At 39.6% G+C, this 24293-nt stretch overlaps 2 protein-coding genes across 11 annotated transcripts in view; both read right to left on the bottom strand.

Moving 5' to 3' along the window:
- Window positions 1–13543: 13543 nt before the first annotated feature.
- On the bottom strand, window positions 13544–18074 carry rassf10b (Ras association domain family member 10b). The gene has a single exon (XM_020098713.2). The coding sequence runs from the start codon at window positions 15413–15415 to the stop codon at window positions 14102–14104; it is 1314 nt and encodes a 437-aa protein (XP_019954272.2). The 5' UTR covers window positions 15416–18074; the 3' UTR covers window positions 13544–14101.
- A 116-nt stretch (window positions 18075–18190) lies between these two features.
- tead1b (TEA domain family member 1b) overlaps window positions 18191–24293 on the bottom strand; it is a 44433-nt gene continuing 38330 nt past the window's right edge. For all 10 annotated transcript variants that reach the window (XM_069524104.1, XM_069524107.1, XM_069524149.1 and 7 more), the window contains 3 exons: window positions 23138–23278; window positions 22871–23023; window positions 18191–21273 (listed from right to left, as the gene is read on the bottom strand). In XM_069524104.1, the coding sequence (XP_069380205.1) occupies window positions 21160–21273; window positions 22871–23023; window positions 23138–23278 (408 nt within the window). In that variant the 3' untranslated portion in view covers window positions 18191–21159. The remainder of the gene's footprint in view (window positions 21274–22870; window positions 23024–23137; window positions 23279–24293) is intronic.

Here is a 24293-nt window from a genome sequence, read left to right as displayed (position 1 = left end):
TTAGATGATTGCCACATCGGAACCATAGACTATATAATTGGAACTCATGTACAGGAAATTTTCTTTTTTAAATGTACCCATCATGAATAAAATGCATGTGACTTTGCATGTATGCACTGGTCCAATTACAGCAGGCAGGTCACATTAGACGAAGTATGCCTGCAGCAGCATCACTGGTGAAATGGGTTAGGAAAAGCCTGCCATGGAGACATACTGATGTACGTGAATGTCATTAGGAAAGAGGTTACACTTGGCAAAGCACTTTTACTTTTAATACTTTAAGTATATTAAAAAACTAATATTTACTTACTTTTACTCAAGTAGAAAAGTAGGAATTTTAACTTTCACTTGAATACATCTTTGTCCATTTATTTGTACTCCTACTTAAGTAAAATATTAAATTACTTCCATTTAAATACTCCTCCAAACTTTGGTCATGTACAGTTTTCCTACACCACAGAATCTTTGCCTCGTGTTCTTATTTACACCCACGACATCTGGAGTGTGATCTGTCAGACTGGACCACAGCTGAATTTAGCACAATTCTGTTATTTGTGCACATCGCTGTTCAGAAAATGCATCAGCATCAGTTTAGTCACATGTTTAAATGGGTAAAGTAAGTAAATAGAGGAGAGGAGGAAATGTCTTCCGGCTTTATTTTCAGTTAGAAACTAAAAGCTGCAGTGAGATGACGAACCTCATACAACTGATACATGGATCAGAGGGATGTAATAATAACCAGGGTCAGTCCAGTTCACACACAGAGCACTGAGTTCAGACCAGTACATTTCTTTCTTTTAACAGATGGGGGAGAACAGGCTCTGGTGTCTTCTAATTTAATAGAATTCAGACAGAGAAATGTGAACATGCAACATTACACCTTATTAAACTGAATCCAACCATCTGCTCTTTCTGTGGAATCGAGTGGCAGTGCACCAAATACTGACATGAGAGAAATCTAATGAAAAATGTGGGTCCTGTTTTAGTGCTGTATTTTCTGAACCCTGAAATAAAAGCATTGTCTGTGATTCAAATACTTTAGTCTTATCATCAATTTAATACTCATAGGTTCCTATTAACTGTGGGTTGTTGTTTTTTTACCTTATAACAAAAATACTAATTAGGTATTAGCAGTAGTGTTGTTGGATTTCATTGACAGCAAGTTTTACAGCATGTGAGAAAGAGATGGTATTTTAGATTTCCTCAGCAGATCAAACCCAAGTGAAAATGAGTGTTGAACGTTCACTTGAGGCTTTGATCTGTTGTGTTACAGTAAAAATTGAACACGTTCACAATGAAACAGCATAAAAACGTCGGCCCTTTGTGGTTGAGACATATGTGCCTGAATCATAGTTGATCATTTAGCTGATTCAAAAATGTTTTCTCTTTTTAAACAACACTGTCCCGTGATGTTCATGATTTCTTGTATTATTATTTTGAATGATCTGGTTTTTCTCTCCTTTGATTGTCTCTACTCTTTTGATTGTGTCTTGACTGAGTTTGTAATTTTTGCCTTTTGTTCTTTCTGTCCTCACCTGGTTCTTGTGTTTGTTGTTGTTTTATTACTGTTATGTTCCATATTATTGTACTGTTTTGTTTGTGAGTGTTTGGAACCCTCTTGAAAACAAGATGATATATCTCGAGGGGTTCATCCCATGATAATAAAATGTTTAACAATAACATTCGTAAAAGTATTTTAAAGTTATACTTAAGTTGAAGGCAATTTGTACTTGCTATTGTACTCTTAAAGATTTTTCATCACTGGAGGCGACAGAATTTGATTTATCTCATGTAACTTTTATGGGGTATATAACTTTTAAGTTACTATAAATATTATGAATATGCAGCTCAATATAACTTTATTATTCTAATTCAGCTTTCCTGTCAGTCCACTGAAACCACAGCACTGCTATAGAAACAATTTGTGTTTTTGAAAACAATGATAACAAAATGACAAAAGCCGAGCAGCACAATGTGAAAGCAGAGACGAGGCAGCTAAACAAAAGGTCAAATGTCAGAGTCAGACAAACGTAACATGAGACTAAATGTGCTAATGGGCAGAAACGTGTGTGTTGACTGAGCCATGTCACAGCAATCATCGAATAAAAGGGTGATTCTCCGCTACAGTGGAATATAACTGTAAATGTGATTATGTTTTCAAAGTGTATTTAAGCTGCATGGCATCAGTCTGTCTGATGATGATTACTGCCTCAGACTTCACTTATCCAGATATTAAGGAGATTAGTTTGAACTCTTGATGGAAAGGGCCTCAAGTATCTAGAGCAGAGAGTCCCATCCTCCACCAGGGCTCAACAGAATATGAAACCACATTTCAATTCTCTGGATCAGGATTTGGAGCTGCAATTTTCACACACGGATAAATATCAGTTTTCTGAAACTATCAGATTTTTTTATCAAGATCTACAAGTAACTTTCTGAGAGATCAACAAAAATGTTGAAAAACAAAAAAACAGAAGGATGCAAATCAGCACCAAAACTTAATGGATTCTTTCTTGAACCATTCGGCATCCTTCCACCAAGCTTTGGTTATCTGTCCAGTAGTTATTTTTGTGTAATCCTGCAAACACATGCTGATGCTGCTGGTGCACATAATTATGGGCTGTGCTACTTAACTAAGATATGACATACCGTTGTTCTGTGTAGATTCCAGTATAGTAACCTATGTAAAAGATGTTAAAACACATCTTTGGTGGAAATTCTCCATCCAGCCGTGAAAAAGACCTGATTGTTATCATGAACTCTAATGTGACTGCTCCATCTGTCAGGAGGGAGTCACAAGGAAAAACATTAAAAGAAAATCATAGCCGAGAATAAATATAACACATTCTGCTGGGAATGTGACTTTTGGGTGTCATGGTGAAATTAGGATCAAAGAGACTTATTTTCTATCAACTTGATCAGATGATGACTGAACTCTGTTATGTCTGTCTACGTTCACGCCTGTGAAAACTGTGGCTGCTGGATTTAAGACACTGAATCACAAGGTTAAAAAAAACAGTCAAAACAAAATCTCATGAGTGAACGTGCTCCTTCAAGGTATTCTGGAAACTGTCCTCTGTTATCATTTGACCTCACCACATTTACTCTCTGCAAGTAACTGTTCTGAATTATTCTTTCAGGTGAACCATTTAATGCATCAACATATTGGCTGTCAGACATCAGGCTGACAGAAGCAGCAGTGGTCCTCTGTCAGGTAACAGAAATCCTATTTAACCAGTTTTAAGACTTAGTCAACACCAGAAAACCAAACCTGCCGTGATTCAAATCAAAAGCTCCTATTAAAATCTGCTGTTATGTGAAAATGTGGCTTTTTTTGCCCCCTTAACATGCAGCAGCATTTTGTCTCAGTAACCAGACCAGGGCGTTTTTTTACTGTTTAACATGGTCATTACTCATTTCATTTAAGTTTGCTGAAGGTGCAAATAATCAGTTATAAAAATAGTTTTGCCTCTAAAACAAATACATTATTATCTTCAGATAAGTGACACATTTGCATCATATTATAATGTCAGTGTGGCAGCAGACGGTTTGTCAGGCCCACAGTGGAGGCCATGTCAAAAACTTGTTTTTACAGATATCTGCAGAGAATTAGAGAAATGTTTGGAATAATCTTTCTCTCTTTGTTATATCCAGAATGTTTCATGCTTTCTCTCTGTGGCAATGGATGTTGCCACCAGGGTCACACCACAACAGCCAGAGATGAACCACTCGCTTTTCAGCATTTTAACCTCGCTTTATTTTTCAATTTAACAAGCGCAAATCTCCACAAACTTAAACTTGCCAACTATTTCAGCTGGGACCTCACTTTGTCAGCAGTGTCTCTCCACGGATCAATCAGCTAACAGCTCTCACTTGCACTGACTGAACCTTGCTGACTGAACATTGAGGTGGAGGATTCTGTCTGCCACTGAAAACTTGAAAAGAAAAGCAATGCTGAAGAAGCAGAAGGTGAAAAAGTTGCATTGTATTAACAAAAAGAAACTACAACAAAAATGATCCCTGGGAAATTCAACAGAACAGAATCATACTAGAAAAACCAGACAAAACTATAACAACCTGCAGCCTCACTGCGAGCTGCAAACTTCCCCCTTCACTACTGCCTTTATAGCCTCACCTGCCTGGAACCTACCACCTGTGCTGGTAAGTTTAAGGTGAGCTAAACAGAAAGACAAGTAGAAACCACACTCAACACAAGACCAAGTTTGGACTCTGGGTTACAGCTGACCTCACAAATCAATCTATCTGCACAAATACAGAAGATAAATGCAATAGGTCGAATCTAATAATCTAATAACACAGCACACTTCACCCATTCTCGGTCACCTTGAGTCTGCCCAGCCCCTCCTTTCCCAAAGACCTGATCAGCAAACCTGTTGTGACTCTCCCTGATCGACCTGCTGATCTGACCCCACATACACACCAACCAAACAGAGCAACAACACATGCATAACAAAATAAACTGTCAACACATACACTACTCATAAAAGATTATCTACACAGTCTAATTGATAATCAAAGTTTTCAATCAAGTTGTCTCCTCATCTGAAACAAGCTTAATAAACGTGTAAGACTTTTAACTGATAAGTGCATTGATAACTTAAATTTTTTTGAATCACTGGATATTTTAGTGTTCAACAGCTTTGGTGTTTGGCTCTGATGTGTTTCTGTAAGAGAGTAAAGACTTAGTGGAGTTTCAATGTTTCTGTCTGGAGATTTTCTGATAAAAACAACATATCATTGATGGCAGAGACATGGATCACAGTCTCTGTAAGTGCACTGATATGATACTCTGAAACCTGTCAAATATGAACTTAGCAATAATAGGTTTTCTATTTGACTGTGATCAGATGAATGACTTAACATTGGAACTTAGTCACAGACATTATTCAGCTGGACACAGTCTGGCCCTGCAGGAGAAACTCTGCTGCTGCACTTCTTCTCTGAATATGTCTCTTCTCTTGAGAAATGTTTCAACCCTTGTCTAAATTTGAATGACAATACCCAGGCAACATTCATTCATCATTCGTAAATAAGTTTCTTCTTTCAGAGTTTGGTTTCCTCACAATGTTTAGGTTCCCACAGATGCCCAAATCACTGGTTTCCATGGCAGCACCCAGAAGTGGGCCCACCTTTTTATCATATTGGGGAGGTTTGCACTCAAGTGTCAAGAGTGCTCGCCTGCCTGCATACATTGATCTGGCAGAAAATCTTTTTTTATTATTTGCACACTGAGAGGACATTTTCTCAGTATGAGGAACATTCTTTGTCCTTGGAGCAACAGTCTTGGACAAAGATTCACTTAACTTTTATTGTGACACAAAGTGATCACTGGCTGTGGGGTGAGGTTTCACCAGAGTCCTCACTACAGAATCTGGATATGTGATGTTTGATGATGGATCTGGTATCAGTGTCGTCTCTGGAGTTTTTTTACTAACTGATCTAAAATTGACGTTCTGTAGCTGCTGTACTTCTTCAGATTTTGGAAGGTTTCATTTGCTTTTGTGTCTTTAAAATTGTGTCCAGCAGCGTGCAATTCTCCAGAAAGTGGTTGGAGTAAAGCAGGAGAGAAATTTCACCTCGAAGTGGACGACAAGTCTCCATTGTGTCTTCCACAAAATAAAAGTCACTGTGTTTTACTTTTCTGTACTATAGGGGCCACTGACACAGGTTTTGAAAAAATATTGGTCTTTTCAAACTTTGCCTTTGACATTATGCTTTAGCTGTATTATCCATTTTGGCTGAAATAATCAGCTTTTTCTACTAAAAATAGTTATAGACAAAATAGTTATCAACAACATAGGTCAGTGAGCATTCAGACAGAAACAATGCAATTGCAGGAGTTTGTACGGATGAGACAGTTAAAGTACAATTCAGAAAGACTATTTTAAGAAAAACATTCATGAGTTTGAGCCTATCAGACACCGAGACTCTATACAAGATATAATATTTTAATAAATTGAAATATTTTACAACTCCACACCTTCACTGAGAAACGGCAGCAAAAGTTCAACCTACAAAACTGATTTCCATGAGATGTTGTGGAGGGGTGGGGCTTGACCCAAGGAAGCAGCCAAGTCATTCCAGAGCAAAACAAGAAAAACATCATCTGCGTTTCCTCAAATGTCTAAAACAAGTAAAAAGGCTTAACGCAGCTGTAACCAACTAAAATATAATGCTCATTCCTACATTATAATACTTAATTGATGATTTATTACATGTTAATATATAATAATTGATAAACAGAGGGATTTAAAATATACCTAGATAGTTTAATCTCTCTCTGAGACTTGAAAGCCTTTGTATTCATGTGAATAAGGATGTGCTTCAATGTCATATAATAGTTAATGTGTAATTGAGAATATTTAACATAAATAAACCCGCTGTCAGGTTTCAATACACACTGTATATAGAAGGTGCAACATAATCAGCAACATCCTTAGTTTTGATCCTGTTTCAGACTGTGTGTGTATGTGTGTGTGTGTGTGTGTGTGTGTGTGACCCACAAAGGATCTGCAACACAATCCATTCGCATTGTGTGTGAGACCCAACTTTCCCATTAGGTGATAAGGGGGTGGGTGGGTTACAGAAGTTGTTGTAGAGAAAAGACTTTATGGTTTTCGCCTTGAGCGAGATCCATTCACTTTTGTGGAGAGGAAGACAGTTTAGTGAATCTCAGAACCACCCAGACGTCTTCATGAGTTTTTCTGTAACTGATACACCAAGCACACCCATGAAGTCCTGTGTCATGCATGATAAGAGGAAGTCTGTGTGTTGTTGGAGCTGCAACCGAGCTGCAAAATACTTGAAGCTCTCCTTTCTTCTCGCATGGGTGTGGCCCTTTGCCACAAACCACCTGGAGCTGCTGTTATGTGGTGTTTTCATTCCACTAAATCCTGAAACACTTAAAACTGGACTCTGTGCCACCAAGTCAAGCCAGGCACAGAGCCAGGGGAAGCCAATGGGGAGAGTTTGACAAAAGAGAAAGTAACGAGAGCTGCTGCAGCAAACTGAATACCCAGTCACATGAGCCTGTATTCTCACAAATGACCAGCAGAGGACGACTCCACTGGCTTCTAAAATAAGTCAGTTTAAGTCTATAGGCGTTTTTACACCTTAAAGTCTGGGACGTGGTCCAAACTAAGGTTCATGTCTTTGTTCAACCTTTTTAAATTTGGGAGCGCATCAAAAACTTTCTGTATGACATACGTATGTCTGGACGTGCAGAGATCCTGTAATATACTGTAAAGAGAAACCCAACTGTTCCCACAGTAAACAAATACTTGACCATAAGTGGGGCAGTCGGCTTCGAAGGGCTGGGTTGAAAGGAGAGAAATGGTGGAAAGAGGAGAAATAAAAAAGCGAGGGGTTTTTCTACAACAGCTGAGAAAAGAAAGAGGGGAGAGAAAAGCAAGATCAGTTTGTCGAAGGATCGGAAAGCTTCATAATACTTCCTGCTTCCACACACTCTCACTTTGTGTCAGGACTGAACTCTCTAGCTCTTTCTTACCTTCACCAAAGATGTTATGGTTTAGTCTTGCTTTGTTTTTCCGTCTGTTAGTACGCAGGATTAAGCAAAAACTACTGGATGGATTATAATGAAACTGGGTGGAAGGATTTGGAATGCCTCAAGAAAGAACCCATTAAATGTTGGTGCTTATCAGGACTTCCTTTAACAATGCTAGATAGGCCTACGTTTAACATTTTCATAGATATCTCAGAATAATTCATGGAGGTTTCAGGGACTGAAATTTGCTGTTGGTTCAGATCCAAATAAAAATCTGGATCTAGTGAATTTAAATATGGGTACATAAGGAGACTCTTGGGCCTTGGCAGAGCACCTTCCAGTGTTACCCCATCAGAAAACAGCTATATACACTTTTGATTTTTTAAATGAACTAGTTCTGAGCGGCCGTAAACCGTCCCCTAGCCGAATAAGGAAGCTTATTAAAGGGTAATGAGCCTGTTGGTGACAGATCTGGGCTACGTCTACTTCTACAGGAGGCGACAGACCTTGAGTGGCTCACAGAGAAGCTGTACAGTATCCCACAGATGAGGTCCCGGGGTCAGCACCCAGACTTACAGGATTAACACACCTGCCACCAGCACAATGAGGTCTAATGAGCGCACACTGGTGACCCCAGTCTGTTAACAGCAGGCAAAGTGCTTTCTGAGTGGCTCACACCTCAGCGCTGGTATTGAAGTCCTCGCTCTCGAGTCAATACCTTCATTAGTGACTTCATGGCAGATCACTCTCGGAGGCCGAACAAAGGCCGCCAGGAGCACAGACCAACACATTCCAGGGATTAGAGAGCTCGGGCAGGTTTGCCATTGAAATAAGTTCTTTTTTTTCTTGTATTAAAAAGAATTTGCTTTGACAACAGGAAAAAAAAAATCCCATTTCAGTGTAATTAATTTGACATGGTGACTTTGCTCCACTCAACAGTTTGATGTGGTGATGACATGTTTCACTGTAGGAGAGGTCAAACACATCAGAGACAGTTATTAGAGCTGAAGGTTCACATGAAAATGGCAGATTGTTCAAGTACCTGCAACAGTAGAGCTGAAGTGATTAATCGACTAATCGGTCAATAGTCAAGTTAATCAGAAGGCATTCTGAGAATTAGATAATCATTTCATTCATTTTGTGTGTTAGGGTCGAACTTCACAACCCAACACATGCTGTGTGTTCTTCGTTAGGACAGGGACTGAGGTTGTTTCCAGTTATTTATCTATCGTCTTGTAACTTGAGTCAACATAACAAATTAGTGATTCCTGGATTGTTATACCTTTGGTTGAGCTGCAGGTGTCATCGGGTAGGGTTGTAAAAATGAACATTTCTGATTAATAGTGGATGGGTTTGGGTGGGTAATATAGGCCAATTGGACAAGCGCTCATTCAGTGTAGCCAGGCGCATCATTGAGGCAAGGCGCCTAAATCAAGACACAATGGATGCTATTTTATTTTATTTAATGTTTATGTGGGTGCAGTTCTCTAAATTGGAGAGAATAATTCCATCAGGTGTTGATGATTGGTCGGTGGGTCGGTTGTTTAAAACTTGTTTTTTACAAAAGACAATTTATTTATATTTAATAGATAAAGTTAAGATGAAAAATATGGAACTGTCCAACATTACATCCAGGATTTTGCCAGCCACAGGGCTTAGAGGGATAGAAATTCATTCATTATCTACTAACCACTATGTCTATGGAGGGGTAGGTACAATGTTTGAGTCCAGTCAACAGCGTTGCAGCCAAATCCAATACAACTGAAATAAATGGCAACCACTTCTTCAAACGAGAAAAAACATTACCTGCCTCCATACTGCTCCTGGAGTGTCTTCCGAGTGTCCGTTAGCCCCGACATTTAAATTCGACACGAAACAGCTTCATATGCATCGTGTTTTAGCCTAAATGTCCTCTGATATCCTCCGAGCCAGGAGCCGTGTTCAAGCTCGCACAAGCTCTTGCCCAAGGGGCGCGAGACGAGATCAGCAAGAACTTGCCATTTACTTCAATTGTATTGGATTTGGCTGCAACACTGTTTACCCCTGAGACTCCAAAAGGGTTCTATGGACTCAAACACTTCACCCACCCGTCCATCAGCATAGTGGTGAGTAGATAATGAGTGAATTTTCATTTTTGGGTGAAATTGTCATTTGTTTGAAAGTGAGTGAACACATTTTCATAAAAAAATATAAAGACTATATGAACAGTATTAAGGTAATACTGAGGTAAGTATTTTTACAGCATTTTAACAACAAGTCAACCACTGGTAGTTGTTCTCAAAGCATGTAACATTAACGAATGCTCAGTGCACCCGCGAAAACTGTTCCATTATTACTGATCACATTTTACGACAATGATTCGAGTTCAGGTTGCATCTATGTTAATAATCATATCATTAGGTATTACTGTTCAATACTTGTGTGAAGTAGAGAATAAAATACAGTAGTAGTAGTAATATTATAGCGATAACTATAAATAAGTTCAGATCTTAATCTACCCACTGGTTTTCCATCATAATATCTTATTTCAGCTAATATGGTCGTTAAACTGACTTTTCTTCAATGCAGCATTAAAGAGGTTTTGAAGTCTAAAATGTAACTTTGTGAACTCTACAGAAATCGTGACCATCAGTATTTATCACACACCACCAGCTGACATGTGAACGTCTCCTCAGGGGATATTCTCCAGATGTCATTTCCTCCTTTAGACACGATTGATGCATAGAAACATTCAGCTCTTTCTGGTGTTAACTAAAGTGACATAATGATTTAGTGGCCGTGCAGAGACCTCTGCTCCCTCCACAGGAAACTCTCCGCTCTGTCCATGCGGAGTTAGAGTCAGAGTCCTGCTGCGTAAAGTGTGCTGCCTCTCTCGGCTCCTGCCTCCCCACGGGTCACCTCCATGACCCCCTCGGCAGAGAGAGTCAGATGGCAGCGATGCCTCAGTAACTTTAACCCCTGATAACTTGACCCATGAACCCCGTCGTGACCCCCAAACAAAGACTGTGGCGTTTTCTTTATCAGAGCCCGACATGTTTTTGTTAGTGTGCACAGGGATGTGAGTTATACATGTTTCAGTACAAGCCAGAAAGTTGTAATAAAAGACAGAAACTTTGATAGACGTTTGCGATAACAGAGACAAAGGAGCTATCAGACCGACTGTGGGAAGCTCTAAGACGAAATATTCAGACGTATTAGCAACATTCCTGAAAACCTTTTGTGTTTTAAAACAGGCCAGCGCAGTGAAAAGCTTCAAGAGAAGGATACTTAAGATTCCTGAAAATCTTCTCAATAGCTCCAGAGTTCATGGAACACTCAGCATGTTTAAAACTTGACATTCAGCGATTGCGGAACAGACTGCGCTGAAACAAAAGGCAAAGAATGGGATTGTCCTGTTTTCCTCTGAGAATACTGTATATAGTATTACGCCGTCGCCTGTCACATGCAAGATAAAGTTTTATTCCCATCAGGTCAGGTTAATTTATGTTCTTCAGATGAAAAGGGAGCCACATGAGAGTGGAGCACAGAGGAGGGCGCTGCTGTGTGCGTCAAGAGGGAGGAAGGCTGCCATTCACAGAGCATGTAATACAGTACTTCCCCTTGTTTGACAATGATGCCGTCCTAAATCCACAGGACAAAGACACTTAAGGTGGCTTGTACATGTGTGTGTGTGCTCTTGTACTTCTATCGTTGTAAGGATCAATTTGAGTTTTAGACAGAGACAGCAAGGACACTGATGTGCAGTGAAATGCTCTGTTAACTTATGGGTGTCGGCGTTGTGTCCGTCTATTATTTCTCTACATCAAATCAATATTTCTAACTAGTTGTAAGCTTTATATACATTCTATGGTTGTAAGCCATGTTTTCTGAAGCTGTGAGTGTTCAATGCAAAAGACAACAAATAAGCACAATACATGCTAATGGAAAATCCATTTGACAACACACAGGCTTGTGGTTTCCATAGTTTGTGAATCTTTAAGTTCTTTTTGTTGGCTATCCCTCAGTGATGTTGGAAAATTAGATGAAATATACATTTTTATGCTTCTTCTCAAATTCAGATGTGCAGAAATGCTGTTAACCTAGCGTTCGCCTCATGTGTATTATTAGCCTTCCAATTCTGGTGATGACAAAATACACTAAATTAATTGACATGCTAGCTTTGTCTTTTTCAGATCATCGTGTATCCTCTTTACTGTGGCTTCGTTAATCCGAAAAAAGAGACAAAGCTAGTATGTTTTATAAATGTGGAAAGCTTGTTTCCCAATAAATTCATTTTCATATAATTATTAAACTTGATAAACTGAATCTCTGGAAAATACTTAGAGATTAAAATGTAATTTTAACAATTCCTTGTGTAGCTCGGTTCACTGGGGACACACTATAAACTAATGATCCCCCAATCTTCACACACACACACGACAGTTATGTAACATCTTCTTTTCTACTCAGTCACTGTATATGCTGAGAAAACTCTCTCTTTGTCTTTTATTCTCTCTGTGGTTTTCTATAATTCAATACACTTATTAAGTAGCTATTCGACTCTGATGACAGCAGCAATGTATATGTTATTGTTGTCGTGCATATCACTGCGTGTTCACTTGCAAAGCAGCACATGGGCGGGTTTATCAAGGGAGGAAACCTTATACTATTTCAGCGCTTTTATTCTCTGGTGCTGACGCTTGAAACTTTTTCAACTCTACATTTTAGGATTAAGAATCAGAAACTACGTTATCTCTCCAGCTGTAAATGATTTAAAAAAATGAATCTACTGAACTTAACTGTATAAACAGACGATAAATGTTTATGTAAAAGAACTCTGATGATGTTTCAAGGCTACAGATCAAACTCAAAAGTCTGTCGTGTGTGTGTGTGTTTGTGTGTGTTTGTATACTGTCTATTATTTGAGTATGTTGTTTTTTATGTTGTAGGCTTTAAATATAACAGAATATTAAAACTACTGCCAGCCATCTTTGACAGCATTAGAATGTGAAGTTATCAGTATAGAGGAATAATTACGTTTGGTCAGGATATGAAGCGATGGATTCGTTGATGAAACGTTTTCTCTCCAAAACACTGAAAACTGAACAGAGTCTATCAGCTGACACTGATTCTGATCCCACATCAGTGCTCGATTTTAAATCTGTGTCAACCAAACTGCACAGAACACAATAGAGACACTTGTATATAAAGTAACTGGAGATCAGGGAGGGATGAGGCAGTAAAATAAGTTGGTGGCCCATGTTTCACTGAATGAATATACGTGACAACAGAAATGATGAATCTTATGAAACTGGGCAACATTGAGCCAGAGTATCATTTCATAGCTCTATATGAGTCACTTAGGAACAGTTGTGTTGTATATGTTTAAACTTGGCTGTTAAATAGAACTAAATACAATCTTTAATCTTGCAGAAAATATCAACAGTAAGATATATAAAACTAGTCTTGATGTAATTTGTTCCTGACTGTGGATTTGAAGGTTTTCACTTCACCCGCAAAACCTCAAGTGATCTGTTTATTTGTGGAATAAATGGTTCAGCATGTTGTTCGGTTTATACTTAAATGTGAAGGTTGTGTGTGGCTGCCTTAAAAACCCTTCATACTGTGATTTGTGTAAAATACCTCAGCGAGGTTCAGTGGTGTTGTTCAGGTTCAGGAGCCGCAGAGACGAAGCCGCTGTTCTGTTTGAAATGTCACTTTTTATCATCTGAGAGACACTGAGGTCATTTCTGCTTCTTGACTCGTTCTGCTGAGCTTTGTGTCACTGTTTTGACTTCACGTGTTATTATGACTTTATGATTCACTGCAGAGCGGTTGTATTTATCCCGCAGTGTCTGGGTCACAGTGAAAACTGAGACATTGACAATCTGCAGGATAAACAGCATTTGACTATGTTGTGTCTCCCTGTCTCTGAGGTTAGAGATGATCAGGCAATCTTGGCAGATTTCTTTGGTCGTGTGCAGCCTGCAAGGGTCAAATATTAATAACAAGAGACTGGAGGAACACATGAACTCAACATTTAAAACTGTTATTATCTTTTATTTATGCAAAAACAACAGCTTTAAGGAACAATTGGTGTTATGAAGAAAAACCTATAGTTGTTCTCAAACTAGATGGATGTTGTAAAAAATGAGGGATTGTTCTTAGAAAAATAAAAATACAAGGGAAGCAGACTTATATTCTATCTTAGATATCAACAGCAAAAATATGTGTTTTTGTGTAAAAATCCATATTTCCTGAGAAACTGATGTCAGGAAAGGTGATTAAAGAAAAAATCCTGGATCAGCCTCTTTAACCAGATCCTTAGTGAGGTGAAATGTTTTCTCCTTGGCCCGTGCTCGTAGCCAGTCACCCCTCCACCCAGCGGGTGTGAATCCGTTCTGTACTCTTTGCATAATCCTTCTGATGAACAGACACACAGACAAGAGCACAGTACAATCAGGTAGGTTCAGGTCCATGTCATCGCCATGTGGAAACCTAATGTTCATTCACTTCAGAGTAACTATGATCCCTGAGACTGAAGAAGTTGGTTTCTCGTGATAAATGACAAACAGATGAACGACTCTTGGTAAAATCTTAAACCAGTGACTCCCACACAGTCTGGCAGTCTGAGTCCTGACTGTGCAGGGAACTTAATCCAGTGTCTGAGTCGTCATCGTTCACACTGTGAACTTTGGACAGACCCCTGGCCTGCTCCACCCACTCACTCTTCCTCTCCAAAGTGCTCATCATCATCATCATCCCTGTCTTATCACCACTGGCTGTCCCTTCCTCCATGTCCAAAGTGTTCACTTTCTCCAGCAAATCCCTCATCTCCTTCTCCCTCGCATCACAAATCTCCTGGCTCAGCTCTAAATCGCTCCTAATAGCTTCTAAATCCGTGTTGAGGCGCAGACCGATGTACAAACTCGCATCCAACTGTGTTCTGATCCTCTCTCCTTCCAAAAGCAGCTCATTTTCTGCTGTAGTGTCTGGCTCCGTGCAGCAGGGGGCGGGCTGTTCGCCCTCGCCGGCCTCAGTGTCTCTGCTCTGCAGCTCCTCTCTCCTCCTCTGCATCCAGCGGCGGTTCAGCTCCTCTTGGACCTGCACCGTGATGATGTCCACGTGAGCCTCCTGCTCCCACAGCTCCTCTTGCAGTCTCACCACCTCCTCACACCGCAGCACATACTCCTCAAACTTTACAAGTGTCTCAGTTGGACACACTTTGTCTTCCTCGCGGCTGGAAGCTGCGGCTGCATCCACCAGATACGTGTCCTGAACGTAGTTCACCCCGTGTCTTTTGATTCTGTCGAAATGCACCTTCGCCTCGCACGTCTCGATCTCTGCGTCCAGCTCAGTGATCCTCTGGATCTGCTGCCGGATGGTGTGATCCTGAGACACCACGAGATGAACCAGAGTCTCCATCTTCTCCGCAGCGGACGCGTCTCTGTGCGCCACCTTTGCCCTCTTCTTATTTATCTTCTCCAACTTTCTGAAAGCTTTCCTGACGATCCGGCGCTGTTTCTCCGGTGAGATGCGCCCCACCGGAGACCGTGCGGAGCCTTTGGTAACAAACGGGCTCTGTTTGCTCCGCACCACCCGCGCCTCTGCGCTCCGGGCTCCGTGGTTCGCCAGAGACGCTTCGCTCTTCACCAACACGAACTTCACGTTCTTCTGCTCGTCTCCCCACGCGACCCAGAGCCGTAACATCTTTGTTTTGTTCGGTAGAATCCTCTCGAAGCCTCTCCATTTCTCCACGATACAGTAGGACCTAGCCGCGGAGAGGCCGTGCGGGGAGTCCTGCTCCTCCACCAGCACTTTGACCACATCAGAGCAGGTGGTGCGCTTCGACAGACCGAGGACGAGCTTCTCCTCTCTGCAGACCCACACTGAAATCGTACTCTCCTCCATCGTGAGCTCTTGTTAAACTCTGTTTCTTATAAATAAATGAAGAAAAAAGTCAATCCGAGGACATGTTTGAATCCACATGTCTGGAGAAAAGCGCGGCGGTACCCAAACTCATTTCCTCTGCGTGCGTAATGCGCGCTGCTGCGTGCTGGTCGCATGCGAGTGGTCTGGAGGTTTGCACTTCCATGTGTCCTCCGGTGCACTTTGGGGCCCAGTCAAAGAAACACTTCTCCCTCATAAGTACTGCCTCTGATCACATGACTCACACCAGAGACAGAGGAGTTCATAGTGTGGTGAGTGGTTTTGTGCCACAGTCTGAAGACATGAGTGACTTTAGTAAATACACAGTTTATCAGCAGCAGTCTCAGTTCCTTAATGAAAAATAAAAATTCAATATTTTTTGTTTCAATCTCACTAATCTGACAACCAGTAATTATCACTTCCCCGTTGAGAATATTGGGACTAAAGTCATAATAACATAGATGTTTCTTAGCTGCATAATTATTCATTGAGTACTTGACACCGACAGCTGTATTTTAGTTCCTCCAGCTCCGGATATAAATGTCATTAAATAAGTTTACTATCAGGTCTGGTGAGCCAGCTTAGGGAACCTGTGATATATACATTTAGCACCGAGTTGTTGCTTTTTTCTATAGGTGAATCTGAGTCAGGTTAAGACTCCGCCATCATGGTCAGTGATGGAGTATTAAATGATATTAACACTGAAATAAAGTGAAGATAAAGCACAACACAATCAGAAATCTGAGCAGTGCCGTGTTCAATGATCTGGATATGCAGTCCTTTGTTATGAGTGACAGAGCTCAGACTCTGGATTGAGTTATTTAAGTAGTAATGATAATAAAACTTTTATTTCGCAGTGTCCAGACACCCTAAGGACACCTCACAAAGTAAAACCAAGTTAAAAATCAGGTAAAGAGGCACAGACAGCCTAACTACATCATATGTGAACACAAAAACAATGGTTCAAATCAGGCTCGATCTTATGATACACGGCTGAGAATTAATTTCATACTGTACAGTGATGCTGTTAGTAAAGGTCATTGACACTTTGGTTAAAGGTACTGTCGTCTTTGTCTTTGTTGGGGACACTCCCATACATGAAAAGTCTCATAGCTTTTAGTTCCTCCTCTTGTTTTTTCTCATTGTTTGTTTCCTGGTTTGAATGTCGGGGTTTACGGACACTTGGATGACAGCACAGGAGCAGTATGGAGATATTTCATGTTTTTTTCTGTTGTTTCTTTACGTTTGAGGAACCGGTTGGATTTTGCTGCAACACTGTTTACCCATGAAACTCCACCCCTCCATCCGCACAGTGGTGACTAGATAATGAGTACATTTTTATATTTGGGTGAACTATCCCTTTAAAGTTAATGTTCTGTTGGGTCAGTCCTGCCGATCAGAGGCCTGCACCTCCAGCATATCTGAAACACTGTTTTGTTTGTAGAGGTAGAGACTGAGTGCATGAACAATAGGTCAGAATCATAACGGTGATCAAATTAAAGTAAGTTTATGTAGTGGACACTGCTGCCTCCTGTTGTTCATATCTAGTAATAGCAACATACTTTCCTAAAACCAAACAGAGCCATAGTTGTAATAATACAGACTTGATATGAAGACATTTAACCTAAACCTAAATAAAGCATTATTAAATGCCAACCCAGTAAATAACCCAAATAATTCACTTGAGTATAATACAATGTTACGAAGAGTCAGTGACTGCTGACTAATAGTAAATCACATTGTCATGCTGATGTCAGGCAGCCTTCACTAAAATGTTCTATCTCTTACAGTTGATACGTGCTCAAGAAAAAACTGCCTTGAACCACAGAGCTGTTGTACCCCTCACTTCTGAGAAAACACCATAAACGTCCACATGGTGGCGCAATGCACTACAAAAGACCGACACATCTGTTCACTGTAAAGGGGGAATCTATGCACTGAAACAAAATGTGAAAATGTGCTCAGTTAATAAACCTTTAGGTGCCACATGGTCAACAGCATTAAACCATTTAATCTTAATTTGAGAGTTTCTGATCTGAATGCATCTGCTCCAAAAGTTTCCTCTTTTAAACAGGGTCAGTGTTCTAGTGCAAGAACTTATTTGAAGATTTCTGATGTTGTATTTTTACACTGATGTCAGTAATAAAGCCCAACATTTGTAATTTCATTAGATAGTGATCTTTCACTGAGATATCATGCTATATCAAACACACATTGTCTCCAGCAAGGACTTTACTTTTTGGAATCTAAACTATTATTCCTTTAATCATTTAAATGGAGCACCAGGTTTTGATCTCAGATTTTAGATGTGGCGACACTTTCTTTTAAGTTGGGCAATATTAAATTCTCAAATATTTGATATTTAATGTTTTATTGCTTTCGTACTTTACTGTTTTTTTTTTCAATATATTTTTCTAGTCTTCTGTTTTTTTATATGTCGTCAGCCTGTTCAGCACATTGGTGAAATGTAGTTTTTTTAAAATAAATACAAATATACTTTGACTAGTTATATAAGATCAGACATAACATGAGATACTCATGTATTTGCTTTTACTTTGACAGTGTCTCCTTTTGGTGACTGTCCCTGTTACACTGGTCTACATGAAACTGTGTTGATAAAGTGACTGGCTTCATCTGCTGTTGATCTGAGGTGTTTGCAGTTTAAGAGTTAAACATATGTTGCCTCCTTCCAGCATGAATCAACCAGTGTGTTGGAAAACACTGTGACGTTTTTTTCTGAAGTGACAACAAAAGATCGACATGTTTCAAATTTATTTAACTTCAGTATTTGCATACATAGAAAGTATCTAGAAAGCTACAAAATAACTATATTATCAAGAAGGCATCATAATGTTACGGAGCAAAGACACGACCATATGCAGAACACAGAAACATAGCAGAGCTTCTTTTCTCTCCTTCTGCTCCAACACTTTACCGTCATGGATATGAGAAGATATCACACATCTGTACCAAGAAAAGCCAAGATATCGTTTTGTACAAAGCACCTTTTTACAAAGAATAAAAGTCTGCACACAAAACCCAAATGTGCGCATGACGACTATATGTGAGCCATGTGAAGAATCACTTTAAAGCCACCATCGGAGAATGGTCATGAAACAAAAAGGTACCAGTACCTACAGAATTACAAAACACAAGCTAAACTGCTGATTTGTTTGTAGCATGATTCCTCAACTTAGCTGATTTTTTAAAAACATTTTTGTGTCCATTTCCTCTTCAAACGGTCCACCTGACATTCACGCCACTGGAGGCCTCAGCCCTGCTGTTTTTCTACGTGTTGAGACGACATGTCAAATTGTACCAGCAGTGCAGCAGTAACATCATTACCATCGTATTGGGCTTGCAATATACGGACAATGTCATCACAAAACCAAGTACAACTGTATACAAGTACAATAAGAACATCTCACTAAGTAATAATCAATAAATGTGAACAGATACACAGGGTAAACATAAGAAAAGGCCTGTTTAACACTCCAGTGTCCACAGGACTGTGGCAAAAATACTGAATGATTGATTTTATCTGCATCCACCAGAGATATTGTCTGTAATTATCTAGAGCTCATCTCGATTAAAATACATTAGATGATTAAATTGTAAGAAACAGTAAGAGTCTGAGTAACTATGGTCCTTAACGGCGATACGTATTTTGACCTTGACGGCCTCGTCCACAGCAGCAGTGAATGAAACAGCATCTTAAACAGAATTTGGAAACAATTTCAGATTTTGCCGCATTAAAACAGTTCCATATTATTTTCTGGAAATTGCTCAACAGACTTACTGATAATAATGAATTATAATTATATATAATTATAAAAAGCTTGCTGGTCCCTGCATCGCCGACATCACAGCTGTGTCTGCGTCGTCAAAGGTAAGGTAAGGTAAGGTCGGATGTTTTCTGTGGTTTTCACATTGTGGTCTCGGGAAAGAGGAAAATACCTTTTTTCTCATTATAAAATAAACAAAACACTTGAACCTGCAAGTGTGCACGAAGCAGACGAGTTAGGGTTGACATCCTGCGTGCAGTCAGCGGCTGCACGTTATCAGAAGAGAAAGGTTTTCTTCAAATACATCATCATTAGTGAAATCAATTGAAAATAAAATGTATAGATCATTTCTTTTACCAGTATCCAGCTTTCCCCTGCTGACTTTACAATCAAAAGGCAATGTGGTGATCGGTTTCACTTGTGTCTCCTTTTTTGGTCTAGCAACATTTTAATTTTTAAGTTTGTGTTTTGTCTTTTTGAAGCTGTAAATTTTAAACCGAAGGCACTTCCTTGCTACCATGCAGGACAGAAGATTGACTGTATCTCTGGTTTTTTGGTCTGTTACAACAGGAAAGGCAGTCAGTCTGTGTTTAAAGTACACTACAGAAAAAGACTGAGATTTTAGGACATATTTAAACAGAGTTTAGAGAAAAATAAAACCTGTAACGCGACAGATTTTGACCTAAAATTTGCAAACGGACTCACAATTTAAAAGTATTCTGCCTCTGGAAAAACAAACAACAAACACTGGATTTTTCAGAGTGTACTGGTCTTTTTTCCTGTCTCATCCACAAAATAGATTTTCAACTTGAAACAAAGCAAAGGGTGATGTCAGGATATAATCTAAGGCACTGTACACTTACACTTTGGCTGTTTGTAATATGAATTTCTTACACGATGCAAACTTATAAAGGGTCTTTCCACGTATAGAGATCACAGTATTTGTGGCATGTTTTGGAGTTCACACACAGCTATAAGATGTTTAAGGCTCGGGATCAGTGTAGGCCACAGAAACATATGAAAGTGAAGGAGTTATTACGCTGCCATCCCAGAGGGGGAACGAGATTCTGAGTGTTTCAGGGGGCAAAGCCACAACACGCTGAACAATGTCTGCTGTCTACAAGTGACTTACAGTGTTATGATTACAGAAACCACAGATCTAAGAGAAAGATAAATCAGAAAGGTGAGGGAGGGGAACAAAGTGCTTTTGGACTAGTTGAGTCTGGTCGGAGGAAATTCTCAGTTGTGGCAGAGGAAAGACTCGATTGCAGCACAGAGATGATTAACAGGTGGGAAAGATTTCCCTTCATTTATGTTGTAGACTCAGGCAAAACATTTGTATTGTATTTTTTTTTACAGTGCATTCATTCTGCTCGTAGTGTTTGATTTGGAGTGCTTCATTGGGGATAAATATACGTCTGTACTTTCAGCGACTGTAAATGTAGTGTGTTACTTTTGTTTCTTTGGAAAATCTATTGGCTGTTGGTGCATGTCTGTATATCTACAGTATATATGCTCACAAATCATAAACTACAGACATACGAAACCCACGCAAACATATTACACAGACCACATGAGGCTACTGGTAGAAAAGGCCAGTATCCTTTTTTTTTTTCCTAGTCTACGAGACGAAGCAGAAGACGACACACAGATTTCTATTTACCAAATGAATCAAGTAAATTCTTAGTATACTAAGTACGGCCACATTTATGCCCAACAGAGACCAACTGAACGTAGTTTAAACATCCCGTATTTAAACATAAAACAACTGTACCGCAATTCACAGCTGCAGTCAAATAACAAACACTTATATTCAAACAAAATTTATAGCGACTGACTTCAGCCGATACCATGACCAGAAAGTGTTGTAGGTGGGACTTTCAGGTAGAGGCACTGCCGCTTGTTTTTGAGGTTGGTAAGTCTGTGAAAAGAAGGGGCTTCTCATTCCTTCACCAGTCTGTAGATGTGATGCTGGGCGCCATGCTCGCTGTTTGAAACCTCGAACACACACGCCATACATAGGAGCGTCTCCTGGGTGTCCCTATTCGTCACCACCTGCAACAGAAAGGACTGTCAGTAGTGTAATCAGTGTGGACTGAAGTCAGGGCAAGAAAAAGGACTTGACTTGTCAACAAATGTGTAATCAAAAGACCAGAGGCCAGATTTATTAAAGGTTCAGTGTGTAGAATGTAGTGACATCTAGTGGTGAGGTTGCATGTTGCAGCTGAACCCCCCCCTCACCTCACCTTCTCCTTCCAAACATGAAAGAGAACCTGTGGTGACCTTCAGATGTCATAAAAACTCAAAGGTTTAGTTTGGCTTGTCTGGGCTACTTTAAAAAAACATGGCGGCCTCCGTAGAGAGGACCCGCTCCTGATGTAAAGAAAAAGTATTGAAATATAAAGGGCCTGTTCTGGGGTCAAGAAAACAACAATTCGTACAATTTGGATAAAACACTCTGACTATTTTATATTCAATTTCTGCCAATAGATCCCTTCCACCTAAATCTTACACACTGAACCTTTAATAACTAAAACTATAACTAGTGTCATAATTTTGCTAGAGGTCAGAGGTAAATTGAGCCTCAGTTCCAACCCAGTTTACTTATTAATAATTTTACCTGCTCCACCTGTGAGATCTGTCAGTGACAAAGAGGCACAATTTTACAGACTGTGTCATATCAGTGAGCTTCCTCTGAATTGCATGCAATTATATCTGCCAGCTTTGCCCTTATAATTTATATGTATATAAATATATATGTATATGTTTGTCTACTGGACCTTGCATTCTTGATATAGTTTTTTATTTCCTCCTGATGTGATTCACAAGCGTCTTTGTCTCTAATAAAGGTTTTAAACATGGAGTCATTCAGTAATAAAACAAAGTGTAATGTTGAGTCAACAGTCTGAGCGGTTTGCTCTCAGCCTGAATAATTCCTGGTAGTTTTACAAGGTAAAGGATTAATTTATTCATGAAGACAATGATGACAGAAAATTGTTGACTGAGTGCACAAGTTAATGAAATACATTTTTGCTAATTCCTTCAAACATAATTTATCACCTTATTTTAAAAGTCACTTAACAAAGCATCAGCGGTTGATTAAAGTATAAACTTAAAATTGAACAAAAGCATTTTTGCTTCCACCTGCTGCTTTTGTTTCTTCTCTTTTTGAGTCAGTAGGAAGAATTTGTTAATTTACAATCATTTCTAAAAGCGAAAAATTTAAGAGGAATCTCATGGTGGTATTTTTACAATCATCCTCACCTTGTGTACTTTTAAGAAACAGGACCCTGGTGCACATCCTGAGTGCGCCCCCTTCCACATATGAATGTATGTCTTTCTTTTTATTTATATTTTCTTTGTCAATAGTGGTGAATGACATTTTAAGACCCCATGTGATGGTTATAACAGGGGTTTCTCCTGCCACCTCCCTTTTCCCCTACAGATAATGAGGCTCCTCACACGGCGTTTCATCCTGGAATGAGAGGAATGTGACACCAGCGAGAGGAACTCATCTGTAGACAACACCACCCCCATTTTTCTCCGAAAGCTAGACGGAGCCACCAACACACCCTGCCAGCAGTGAGGAGAGGAAGAAGAATGAGGGTCCCTGCAGAGGGACCTCACCCACTCAGTTCAGTGAAGTGATTACCAGTAAGATGGTGAAGTTCTCCAGCACACTGTTCATCATGTATTTCTCTGGTAGATGTTTTAGCTTATGGATGAAGTTAATCATGTATTCACACATGGGAGACCGGCTTATTCGGTAAACGAAGCGTCCATTCTCAAACCGTGCGTATTCAGTCTGTGGAACAAGAGATCAAAATAAATACGCAACAAAAACATATTATATACACATGTAGTGCACAATCACAGACTTTTAATCATTGCTCTGATTAAAATTATGTAAAGTCCGTACCTCAACTTTCTCGACGACCTGCTTGCCAAAGGAGCACACCTTCGTAGAACATGTGATGGTCATGTTCTCTGAGCTCTCATACTGACTTGTGACGCCATAGAAAGAGCCGGTATCATCCTGAATGTTGCAGTTCAAGTCGGCCTGAGGAGCAGAAAAAAAAAAGGGCATCAAGTGTCAATGAAGATATGAATATAATGTCCACATTAGAGGTTAAAACACAAACAGATAAATACAGTGTGTTACAGTGTATACTGTCCTTAGTAAACTGAATAATTATAAGAATCCCTGTGAGGTCCTTGCACATCTGTAGTTGTGTATTCAAGGTATTTAAGACAACACATCAGTCTGGTTAACCAAAGGCAGACTATAAATGCCTTTAGTAAATTAGACCAAACACAGGCATCCAAGCACTAACAAAAAGTGTGTTGCCATTCGGACATTATTTTGAATATCTACACAACGGTGCAAAGAATCCCCACATCAAAACTCAAGTTAAATCAAAAGCATATCTGGCCCTTTAGATGCTTTATGCTTCACATAATTCAATATCAAGTACCAAACTGTCTGTTTGGTGCAGAGCAGACAGTTTACAGTGGGATTGTAGAGGCTTTTCCTCTGTGAGCAGCTGAACAGGTGAGAGAATTGAGTGAACCAAGACTGAAACTGAGCTGATGGAAGCTGCAGATTCAAGCGATAACTGACTGTTTTCACATTGTCATTCTCATAAGAGACTCACACTAGCATCAACATACAAGTGTCTGGATTTTTTTTTATACTTAGTATAGAGCACACAATGTAGTATTGAAATGGGGACACTACATATCTGTGGCTTTGGTTTTAACATGCTAACTGTAAAATGTGTCAAACTCTGCATTAAGAATTTCTGATCACAGTGCTGCCGAGATTGAAAATCAAATTAGAAGATCTCAGGCAGCATCTGAATACGTATGTTAATGTGTCCATATTGGAAACAAGATTGTAAGAAGGATTAAATGAAGTTACATTAAAAGAATGATTTATAATGTTGACCCGCTCTGCTCCCAGAGGGAAGCCTTTCTATGCCCTGAACATCCTGTTCATTATGGACACAAAGAGAGGAGACGTCCTCCTACAACATTCTCCTCCTTCATTAAGCAAAGCAGTTATATGTTCATTA

Source organism: Paralichthys olivaceus, chromosome 1 (assembly GCF_024713975.1).
Source record: "Paralichthys olivaceus isolate ysfri-2021 chromosome 1, ASM2471397v2, whole genome shotgun sequence".
NCBI classification, from domain to species: Eukaryota; Metazoa; Chordata; class Actinopteri; order Pleuronectiformes; family Paralichthyidae; genus Paralichthys; species Paralichthys olivaceus.
The sequence above is the reverse complement of the archived record's forward strand: the minus strand, read 5'-3'. Positions and strand labels throughout refer to the sequence as shown.

Coding starts and splice junctions, on each gene's coding strand:
- rassf10b (XM_020098713.2), bottom strand. CDS start 15,415: ATGGAGGAGAGTACGATTTCAGTGTGGGTCTGCAGAGAGGAGAAGCTC.